Raw genomic sequence first — 12,319 nt, forward strand, 5'->3', positions numbered from 1 at the left:
ACAATAAAAAGCACTTGCACAGCCATTTAACTGACATCTAAGGCATGAGTATAAATATTAATGATGTATAGTACTTATTATAAGCATCAAAATCCAATTAACTATTCCTAACAAACCCTAAATGGCATTCTGCATGACAGCAGAATGCTATCCCAACTACATCTTGCATGATACCTTCTAAAAAAAAAGGGGGAGAGACATGCACTTTTTTAAAATCATATATTCCTTGACAAAGGTTCCCCACTTTATATTCAGTTCTGGTTCAAGATTTCTTTATAGCTTTAATTTGTTACCACTCTCCTAATCATGTTGTCCTCTTTGGCTTTTTCTCTTTAAAAGCTAATTTATTTATGCAGTCTAATCAGGCTAACATTCATAACACAAAATAACTCTCCTTCTCTAACTTCAGACATCAAGCCAAATCATTTGCTGTTGATTATTATTTAACACAAATTGTCTAACTCCCAACAAAAATACCAAATAATCATCATTGTTCCAGCACTCTGGACCTTTCCTTGACCAATTCTTTCTCTCCAAATACACTGCAGAAGGTTGCTCTCCTCTTAAGACTCCTATTATTTTATCCACCTTTTCTATGGTGCCAAGTGTGATGACCTCCAGGATTTCTGTGATCTAACTGCATCCTCTTCAGCATGATCACACTGCCATTTTCGCTCTTCTGATCTAAGCATCTGATTCGATCAAATAACCAAAACAATTATTACTGGAATGAGGACTATCATTCCCCAAATCCATGACAACCCTCAAAATCTACCAAGTTTTGGTTCTTTAAAAAATGTGCCTTTTCAGTTATGGTGAAAATAAGCATATATTCAATCACTGAAGTCAGATTCTTCATAAGGTTAAACTACATCCTGAAGGTGTAAATAAATAAATAAAATAAAATAAAAAAATCCAATGCAAACTTCATAGTCCATATGAAGTAAATTCCACCTGGCAGTCTAGCCTTCTGGTTCCTAGCTATGATTGTTGGGTGTTAACTTATGTCTCTTCTTGTCCACCCCTTCTCTCTCACTGCCATCTATATACGAGTTAGAGAAAAATGCTGATGCCCAGAGGTCAGTCTTTTCTTTGGATGATGTTACCAAAGTAACATTAGAAAGAAATCATCTCCTGCAATACTACAAACTGCTTACACTAAACTTTCTATGATGTTTTGATAGAAGATCGGTAAAATCCTCATTACCCTCGATACTACCAAGTCTCGTGGTCCAGGTAGCATCCCTATAATTGTACTCAACACATTCTAAAATTAAGACTCATCCTATATTGTCTATATAAGCTGTCACACTCATCTGCATCTACCCTACAGCTTGGAACCAAGATTTTATCCAGCTTACCATGAGGTCCTACCATGGAAACCCATGTTGTGAGCCATGGTTCTGAATGGCTTGTGCAGATGGTGTTCAAGTCAATGCCCGCATTGTCTGCATTCAACATGTTGGCTGACAATTTTAATTTATGGATCTGATAGCTTGTTTAGAATATGCTTGATCAAAGACTGGAGACTGCAAATATGAGAGTGATGAGAAAGATTAGGAGAGTGAACAGATCATATCAATGACAGTATCATATTAAAAATTAGGATATTATGAAAGAACTTGTCATTTTTAGCATTCAGGAATGTATAATCAAAGCTAATCTCAGATGATATGGTCACTTAACCAGAATGGGAGAGGAAAGGTTAGCAAATCACGTGTTCTTTACCAGGATGGCAGGAAAGAGAAACAGGAAAACAGGAAAGATATAGGTGGACTGATAGAGTAAAGTGTCTTAGAGCTGACAATACTGGATTCTTGAGAGACAACAAGAGTTAATTTGGAGAAAAACTGTCTACAAGAAATTATTAATGATATAAAACCTTTTTAATGTAGTACGATCATAATATCTGTAATATCATGTATCCTCCCCTCCTGAGGATACATGTCAAGAATTTGATGATGATAATGGATATCCTTATCCTCAAATTATTTAGATAAATATTGCACACACAAAGATTAACTTCAGAACAAAAAATTAATTAGGGTTTTACAAAACAAATAAAACAAAGGAAAAAATTCTTTGCTAATCTTTATTTAGAATTAACAAGTTGAGCTTTTCAATCAAATCATACAATATTTCTTGAATGAGAACCTTTTACTCTGATTCAAAGTTAACATTCCTCTAAAAAAAATTCTTTTTCCTTAATCTGGAAGAATTACTTGTACTGGCTCAGTAGACTTTAGTGTAAAAATATTATCAGAAAATTTACCTAGATTGAGAAAATAATATCATTAAGGGGAGAGAGGAGAATAAATCCTAGTGGAGCAAACATTTTTTAAAACAATCTTGCATCTGTATCTGTCTCAAGAATACAGAATTTCCTTATTTTTTCCGATGCACTGCTTGGAAAGAAGTCAATGGGCACCACAGCGTGCATAACCCCAAACAACCATCGCACCCACCTTAATGAGGTGGATGTCCCTTGACCTCATCCAAAGATCCAGTTCATCCCACAGATGTTCAATAGGGTCGAGATCAGGGCTCTGTGGACACCAGTCAAGTGTGGTGTTGTTCATATCCACAAATCTTGCAATCACAGCAGTAGCCTTATGACACAGTGCATTATCTTGCTGAAAAAGACAATGATCAATTCTATAAAACCACCAAGGAAGAAGAATTGCATGGTCCAGAATGTTCAGATACCTCTCAGAGTTCAATGTTCATGGCACCACAGAAGTTGGAGGTCTAACAAGGAAAAACAGGACCACACCATCGTGTTGCCACCTCCAAATTTCATGTTTAGGGTTATGCACTCTGGTAAGAGACATTCACCAGGCATCTGGCACACCCACAACCATCCATCTGCTCAGTAGAGGGGGTGTAGTGCGATTCATTGCTCCATACACAGCTTTCCAAACTTCCACAACCCGGTAATGAGCTTCATATTGAGGTCCTACCATGGAAACACATGTTGTGAGCCATGGTTCTGAATGTTTTTGTGCAGATGGTGTTCAAGTCAATGTCCGCATTGTCTGCATTCAACATGTTGGCTGACAAATAGTGGTTTTTTACATATTATCCTCTGTAATACCCTATGGTTATGTTTAGTGAGTGCGATAGGTCTTCTACTGTGGGTAGCACTTGCAGTTGACTCCCTCCACTTCCATCTCAGTATGCTGACAAATTGGGCCATTCCAGGTCAACAATCAGTTGACCTGGAATGGCCCAATTTGTCAATAATTTGCCAAACAGATAAGCCAGCAACATGGCATCCTATCACAATCCCTCTTTCTAACTCCATTCAGTTCCCTTCTCATGGCCATTTTACCTGGACATAGTTGCAGTGACTTGGGAGCATCATATTCCTCCACTTTATTCTGACTACAAACACGACTCATTACATGGCACGATGCCCCTTGTGGATGTCTGTTCACTTCTTTCCAAGTAATGTAGTATCCAGAGGAATACTATGCAAAAGGAAACAAACTTTACTCTGAAATAAATTAGATGTTCCCTGTTCAATCTAATTTCCTGACTAGAATAACTCAGGTTGAGAAAAACAGTGGTAGATCAAATTAATAAAAGAACTATTTTTTTCTAAACTATACCAGTCTCTATCAGAAGCCTTTAACTTGGACATTCACCATCCAACAGAAAAACTCACATATAATTTGTCTCTGATTCAATACCCAAAACTGTCCACTCTTTTCAAAAAATTTTTTAATATGCAGAAAGCGTATCTGATCTCTATCGTGAAATTGAAGAATGAGATTATTTTTCTCAGCAACACTTTCTTTTTTGTCAGAAAATATCATTCTCTACCCCTTCTGCCTGTTAGAAAGCAATTTTTACAATGTCTTATGCCCAATTTGTGAAGTGTGCTCAGCTGAAGATTCTTATATGCTATAAACAGTACTGCTCTTAAAAGTGCATTGGATTAGTGTCAGATTGCAAAGTGTTCCTGCTGGTGGACCGCAAACCTCAACTGCGTCATTATCAACTGTTAGATCTTGAATGATGGCTCTATCAAGAATAGAACTGCTCCATTCAAGATTTAACAAGAAAACAATATCAAGCAAAAGCACACTTGTACTCTTGGCAAAACAGACATAAAATGTGAAGATGCAGATATTAACTTTGCTTAAAAAAGGAATTAAAATATAAAAGAAGAGGTTGAATCTTAAAATGAAATCGAAGTAGGAAATAAATATTAAATTGTACTATGTCATTTGTCTAAAATAGATGGAATCTTAATTTGTCAAAAACATAAATGTTAAAATATGCCATGTATAAAGTCGTGTATCATCGTGTGAATGAGAGTTCAAAGGTGTTGCAGTTTGACCACCAAAGATGACGTAACAAGATGAGTAGGCATTTGTGGAAGGTGCAAAAAATTTGCGTTCCCCGAAAAAAGCGATGCGCGCTCAACAAGGTGGTGATGTCACTCAGCGACAGCAAATGGGAGAGCGTTGTAGACAAGTTTGGAGTGCACTATAATGGGGTTTAAAATGGATTCACATTGTTGAGAAGAACTTCTTTTTGCTTCCTTTTACGTTTTTTCTCGTGGTTCCTGTGGTGGTCCCCGGTCGTGTGTGTGCTCTCCCCGTGGGTCTCCTGCTCGAAGTTCCCGACAAGACATGTGAAGACGGCAAAGCAGCATCGTGTTTCCTGTTGCTCAGTGACGCAAGTCAAAGAAAATATAGCACGAGATGACGGCAGTGTTCAAGTTTTAGACCATCGGTGTGGATCTAACTGATGAGAAAGCAGCAAAGGGTTCCTTTGAAGGCAATTCGTGTTAGAAACGACAACGCAAAAAGTTTGTAAGCCCGGGAGAAACAAGTGGCGAATTCGGGACAAGCACATGCCTCCCATGTGACAGCAATCCATCGTACAGAGGGACAATCTATAACAAAGAACAGATGGAAGGATCGAGAAATTATCTAACAAGGTGGTAATGTACAAATCTTCTTTTTTATGTGTTATCTATTGGTGACGTAGATGTAAAATGGAAAGAGTTTAGAAAAGAAGAGAGAGAAAATCTCGAGACAATTTCCTGTGTTATGTTAATAGAATTGGACTGGTAGTCTACATTCATAAGTTGTCTAGATCAAGTTTAATGTGAATGGGTTGTTAGTAGCAGTAATCTAGTTTAATACCAACATCCATGTTTGTGATATAGATGAACATAAGATTCTCATAAGTGTGTTTGAATAGCCTGTCTGTTTTGACTATTATTACCCTGCTTTACTTGTATTTTAGTGTTAATCTTGATTTGCTTGATTATGTGTTGTTTAAATTATAATGTTCTTAGATAAATAATAAATGTGTTTTCCCATGTATACCTGAGTTTGTCTAAGGAAGAGATTGAATTTTACCACTCACGAAAATATCGAACCTATGTTTAGAGGAAAAGGGGGATTTAAGATTTGTCAAGGCCATGACTGTATACTGAGTACTCAATCTACCTTACTACTTAATCTATATAAGGCATTACTCGAATTCTGGGAAAGTTTCTTTGGATAAGAATTTCTATTCTACAGTTCTGACTGGCGCAGCATTAACAAATAAATTTCGTCAGAGCTTCAAGAGAGAAATGGCCCCAGAAAGTCAGTTAAGAAGCCAGATCTCAGTAGGCACAAGGAGAATGATAGAGGTAAAATATACAAGGAAACAACGACCTAACAATGGCGCAGCTGACAGGATGTGTTTGATCCAAAGAAATAAAAGAACTGGATCAAATATCGTGAGTTGGTCTTCGGTCTCATACTCAGCAATCAGAACATTTTGGAAATTTTGGAAAAAGAAAAAAGGAGGGAACTTTGAAGTTTAATTTTTATATAGGAGTATAAGCCAAGCGTACAAGAATGTCTCTTCCATCTAGTTCAGATCTGAGCAACCCAGAATTTTTCAATAGCAAGGTCTTAATGGATTTTGTCACCTGGTCTTAACCCAGGTGACAAAATCCATTTCTCACCTAAAGACAATTACCAACATCCACACCCATGGAGAGCGAATAAAGTAAATATTTGGTCAACCAAGACAGCTAATTTCAAATCTATGTGAATAAAATATAATTCAACATTTGTATTAATCATAGCTGATAATTCCCTATTATTTAATCCTTCAAATTAATATCATTGGGAATGTCATTAATAAGATCTCTACAATTTTAGTGACAGCTGAACATTTTTTCTGCATAAGCATTGCATCGCATTCAAAATATTTACTAATCACTCACATTGATTAAACCATACAAGTGCAATGCACAGATGGAACACATATGGGGGAGAGGGGGAATCTCAATGTGAAACCATAACTTTGCAGAATAAGCAAACTGCACTCAGGAAACAATGGAAAGTTAGAGTAAAAAAAGAAAAAAAAAATGGTGAATAATCCTGGTAAACACAGGTAAACCTGGTTCTGTATCTTTACTGCAATTCAGTAGTGTCAGCAGCATGAGTTGATCTGCTGGAAACTATGATTTTTGCATTTAAAATCGCCATTAATTTTTTTTCATAGAAAAAATTTAAATGTTAAAATATTAATAAAGAATACAAACCTGACTGAGATGGGTACGTGCTGCCTGCTGTAGTTGTAGCACCTGAATACACTGACTGTTGAATACCATATGTTGTAGAACCGGAGACATATGATGAATTCTGATTTTGAGAAGATGTGCCATATTTATTCTGAGACTGACTATTTGTAAGGTCACTACTTACAGAAGATAATGAGGAATTTGGATTTGTGTAACTAGTTGTGGTCTGTACAGAAGTTTTTTGCCCTGCATAAGATGCTGAGTAAGAACTATTGTTCTCATGGGAAGAACTACCATAGTTATTTAATGATGTACTCTCTGTCTTGTTGCTTCCTAATGTACCTAAAAATCAATTTTGAAAGAATTAAAAAAATGACAGCTGAACATTTTTTTCTGCATAAGCATTGCATCGCATTCAAAATATTTACTAATCACTCATGTTGAACCATACAAGTGCAATGCACAGATGGAACACATATGGGGGGGGGGGGGGGATCTCAATGTGAAACCCCTTTGCAGAATAAGCAAACTGCACTCAGGAAACAATAAAAAGTTAGAGTAAAAAAATAATAAAAAAAAAGTGAATAATTCTGGTAAACAGGTAAATTTCAACATATTTCAAAATGTTGAAATAAATGTTTATGAAGGACTAACAAAATGAAAAACACATTATTGCCCTACACATAGCCTCTGCTGGTATCCAAGGTGTGACCATTTAATTCCCTGAACGGCCACATAGTGTCGCCTGTGTGGTGATTTGGTTGGCGTCACATGAGTAATTGTCTGTTTTTAACTAATGCATGTGTAAACCTTAAGCTGATAGGGAAATTTGATAATTGGCTATTGCAAAAACAATAGAGATCCGCATGTAAACTTTTGGTGTAAAAACGATTAAAATTTGGAGCAGTGTGTTAACATCAAATTTTGTGTGAAAATCGGCAAAACTGCTTCTGAAATGTTGGAGCTGTTGAAAGTGGTATATGGTGTGGATGCTCTGAAATAGTCAAGTGTCTTTGAGTGGCATAAGAAATTCAAATGCAGGTGAGAAGATGTGAACGACAACCTCAGAAGTGGGAAGCCAAATATAAAAATGATGAGCGCAAATGTGAACAGAGTGCGAGATTTGGTATGGTCTGACAGATGATTAAGTGTATGTTTAATGGTTGATAAATTGCAAATGAATCGAGAAACAGTCTGGGTAATTTTAACCGAAGAATTGAGTATGCGAAAGATTTCTGCAAAGTTCGTGCCTTGGATCATGATGGACGAACAGAAGCAGCAGCCTCATGTTGCAACTGATCTTTCTGCAAATAAGCATGTTTCCAAGAGTAATTACGGGTGACAAACCTGGTGCTTCCAGTACGATCCCAAAAACAAAATGCCGGAGATGCAGTGGAAAACCCCAAGTTTGCCACGTTCAAAAAAAAGTATGCATACTGTGTTCACAGTTCAAGATGTGTGTTTCTTTGATCACAAGGGGGATAGTCCATTATGAATTCATTGAACAGGGACAAACGGTCAACCAACACTGCTATTTAGACGTGTGAAAACATTATGATATTCTGTTTGGAGAAAAAGACCTGAATCATGGCCTGACAAGTGGATTATCCATCATGGCAATGAGCCAAGCCATAGTGTGCTCATCGTGAGATAGTTTCTGGCTAAACAATCGATTACCAAATTAGGTCATCTTGCTTATTCACCAGACTTAGCTCCCTGTGATTTCTGGCTGTTGCCAAAATTAAGGACTGCGCTAAAAGGACAAAGATTTTCTGACATCGCTGATAAAGCTCAAGAGTATTCTGTAAAAAGTGTTCCAGGTTTCCAAAAATGGCAACACCGTCTAAACCACCGTATAAATGCACAAGGGGACTAACTTCAGGGGCAAAAGTAACCACTAACATATGAGGTGGTATCAAAAACTTGAGACTAGGTGTGTAACACGGCAACAGATGGCAGCACAAGGCTGCAGCTGCACACACAATCACGGGAGCACCTACCTTCACAAGCCAGTGTGCCAAAAGACATCGTCCTGTGTACATCGGGAGCTGTGCAACTGATGCTATTCTGACCACCTGCGTTACCACATCTGTGATTTTCATCATGGACAGCAAGTTAGAACAAAGAGAAAACGTGAAATTCGAGAATCAATACTGGTGACAAAACTTGGATGTACAGGTACGACCCTGAGACGAAGCAACAGTCTTCACAGTGGAAGAGCCCATCATCTCCACGACCGAAAAAGGTGAGGCAGGTCCGCAGCTCGACCAAGTGCATGCTAATTTTTTCGACATTCACGGCATTGTGCATCAAGAATTCGTCCTCAGGGGCCAGACCATCAATAGTGAGTTCTATCGCCAGGTTTTAAGGCATCTGAGGGAGGACGTTCGTCAAAAGCGACCAGATTTGTGGAGCACGAAAAACTGGATGCTCCACAATGACAATGCACCCTGTCACCGAGCTCTCCTCACACGAGTTTCTGGCCAGAAACAACATGATCTCACTTCTGCACCCATCCTACTCGTCAGATTTGGCTCCTGCAGACCTCGCCCTCTTCCTGAAGATGAAGATCCAGCTCAAAAGTCACAGTTTTGACACCATTGCAAAGCACGAATCGCAGAAGGTGCTTGACATGCTTCGAAAAGAGGACTTCCAAGACACATTCCAGAAGTGGCAAGAACGCTGGGAGCACTATATTGATATGCAAGGGGACAATTTTGAAGCTGATAGTGTGTAAACGTAGATAAATAAAGAATTCTTGTAAACAGAGCTAGTCTCGAAACTTTTTTATATCACCTCGTATAGTTCTGAATACGGGTTTTTTTTTTTTTTTTAAACAGGTGAAAGGGGGGGGATTAAATTGTCACACCTTGTACAGGGCAAACATCTATCACATTAAGTCAAGTATTCTGTATACACTTCATCCATATATTCTCTCCACTTGTGATGAAGTGTATACAGAATACAATTTGACTTAATGTGATAGGTGTGTTTGCTCTGTACAAGGTGTGACAATTTAATTCCCCTTGCACCTGTAAAAAAACCTGTGTTCAGAACTATATGTTAGTAGTTACTGTTGCCTCCGAAGTTAGTCCCCTCTGAAAAAAAGATGTTATCACAGGTTGCCATCATCAGAGGATGATGGCAACCAGTGATAACATCTGCAACCCCCCCCCCCAAAAAAAAAAAAAAAAACTGTAAGGAACATTACCACCCAGTAGAAATCTGAGTTATTACTGTCTAATAGAAAAGGAATCCACCCCAACCAAAAAACCAAATTACTATAAAGCAGGAATAGACTTTCAATATTTAAAAGTGACAATGCACTAATGTCACGTAGTGTGTACTTGCAACATGGCTTGAGGACAACGATACAGAAAAACTTGACCAACCTACACAGAATCTACTTTTAATCTAACACAGCACCTCTGGGATGAACAATGAGTATGAGTTAGACCAATGCATCCAACAATAGCAGATGATTGGTCGTCAGGTTATAGGAAGATTACCCTAAAATATCTGAATTTTTAAATCTGAAGGGGTATTTAAGTTCCAATGCTATTGATAATTGCTAGTTAGGTTTCTCTGAAATGAACACTTGTCCCAATTATTATTTCAACACAGTATATATTCAAAAATCATTTTGGATTCTAATGCAGAGCACTAGTTATTTGATGTGTGCACATATAGCACTCAAATGTTGTTTTACTTCCAAATTCAAAATGTATAATAATTTTGACTTGAACATGGAACATTTCAAAGTAATGGCCAGCATCTTGTCCACAATACTCCACCATCTCAATTATTCACAAAATAATAGACTACTCGTTAGTCTTAAAACATTAATATGCCTCCTTCTCAAATAAAATTATTTTGTAAACAAACACTCACCTAGCTAACACGTGTATGCAATTTCATTTAAAGACAGCTAAGCAATGACAATGGACATGATTATGTGGAAAAGGTAAATGCTTTACTCTTAATGAAGGCAATCAATAATAGACATTTCTTTTGATCTTTTTTTTCTAGGTTTTACAAAAAAATTATAACTAATATTAAGTAATTCCTCTCCAGCTGTATATTACAGCACACCACACTTTAACAATGCTTTGCAAATGCACATACTTCTTACATGTAATTTATTTATCAGATATTTGTGAATACAGTAACCCCCCGACTTATGTAAATTCGCAGTTACGTAATAAATCTCGAAAATTACAACTACTAGTGTATGAACATGTTTGCGGCTTTGACATCCATTGCAGTATGCAACGACATAATGTTAACTAGACTCTACATTCACAGCAAATGTAACGAATAGTAAGAGGCAGTGACAGGTTTACCGGTAAACGCCGAGAGCAGCAGAGGGCAAGTGCGCAAAAGCCGTAACATTCAAACTGAAACCTACCAATTAGAATTAAGGTCTCCGTAAACTATTCCTCCTTTCCCCAACCCGTCAGTAGTCCATGCCTCGCACGGTTAGTTTAGTCACTTGTTTATCACCGTTAGTGTTTGTTGTTTATTTACCCTTAAAATGGATTTGAAACGTAAAACGGAATGTGCTGGTAATAAATCTAAAAAACAAAGGTCTGCAATTACTTTAGAAGAAAAGTTTAAAATAATTCGTATGTATGAAGACGGGAAAATTATATCAACAATAGCTCGGGATATAAATCGACCTATTTCGACAGTGAATATGATAGTGAAGGATAAATTCGCATTGCTGAAAGCATGAAAGATGCGGTAACGTTGAAGGGCACAATCACTACCAAGAAGAGGCTGGGCCCGATTTTAGAGATGGAGAAATTGTTGTCTCACTGGATCGAGGATCTGACACAGAAGCAGATACCGTCGAGTTTTCTGATTATCCAGGAGAAGGCTAGGTCTTTACATAAAGAATAAAGATTTACAAGAGAAGGCCTGCATCACAGACACAGAGAGTGCATTTAAAGCTAGTACTGATGGTTCAAACGATTCAAGAAGCGTACAAATCTACACAGCATTAAAGTCATGGGTGAGGCAGCAAGTGCAGATACAGATGCGACGAGTAAATTTCCCGAACTTCTGGCAGAAATAATTGAGGAGGGGGAATATTTGCTTGAGCAAATATTTAATGTTGACGAAACGGCTCTGTTTTGGAAGAGGATGCCAACATGGACATTTATTGCAAAAGAGGAAAAATCTATGCCTGGATTCAAGGTTGCAAAAGATCGGATCACTGTTATGATTAGCGGCAACACTTCAGGGGACTAGAAACTTAAACCACTTACAGTGTAATATTCCCAGAGACCATGGGCCTTTAAGAACATTGACCCGAGTAGGCTGCCCATAATCTGGAAATCCAATACCAAGACTTGGGTTACATGTGTGCTGTTTGCAGACCGGTTCAATAACCACTTCATTCCCCAGGTGAAGGAATATTGTGCCAAGAAAGGAATCCCGTTTAAAGTGCTTCTCCTCCTGGAGAATGCTCCCAGCCACACGGAAGAGTTAGATGACTTTCATTCTGATATAAAAGTTGTTTACCTGCCTCCTGGAACCACCACACTGTTGCAACCTATGGATCAATGCACTATTGCGACTTTCAAAGCCTACTATCTTCAGCATACGTTTTCCCAAGCAATCAAGGCCATCGATAGTGGTGAGGGCATTACTCTAAGTGTTTTCTGGAAGAATTATAATTCTTCCAGAAAACAGTTCATCCCATGCCACCCGAAAAACATTGGGGTGGCATGGGATGAAGTTAAGCAGACAACAATGAACACTGTGTGGAAGAAA

The 12,319-nt window shown here is 37.9% G+C and overlaps 1 protein-coding gene across 5 annotated transcripts in view; it reads right to left on the reverse strand.

Moving 5' to 3' along the window:
* The window catches only part of lig (ubiquitin-associated protein-like lingerer), a 465,599-nt gene that overhangs the window by 196,341 nt on the left and 256,939 nt on the right, over positions 1-12,319 (reverse strand). For all 5 annotated transcript variants that reach the window (XM_090403755.1, XM_090403757.1, XM_090403754.1 and 2 more), the window contains exon 15: positions 6,563-6,883. In XM_090403755.1, the coding sequence (XP_090259881.1) occupies positions 6,563-6,883 (321 nt within the window). The remainder of the gene's footprint in view (positions 1-6,562; positions 6,884-12,319) is intronic.

The sequence above is a fragment of the Typopeltis vanoorti genome, chromosome 14 (assembly GCF_054136105.1).
Source record: "Typopeltis vanoorti isolate ZY-2024b chromosome 14, IOZ_Tvanoo_1.0, whole genome shotgun sequence".
NCBI classification, from domain to species: Eukaryota; Metazoa; Arthropoda; class Arachnida; order Uropygi; family Thelyphonidae; genus Typopeltis; species Typopeltis vanoorti.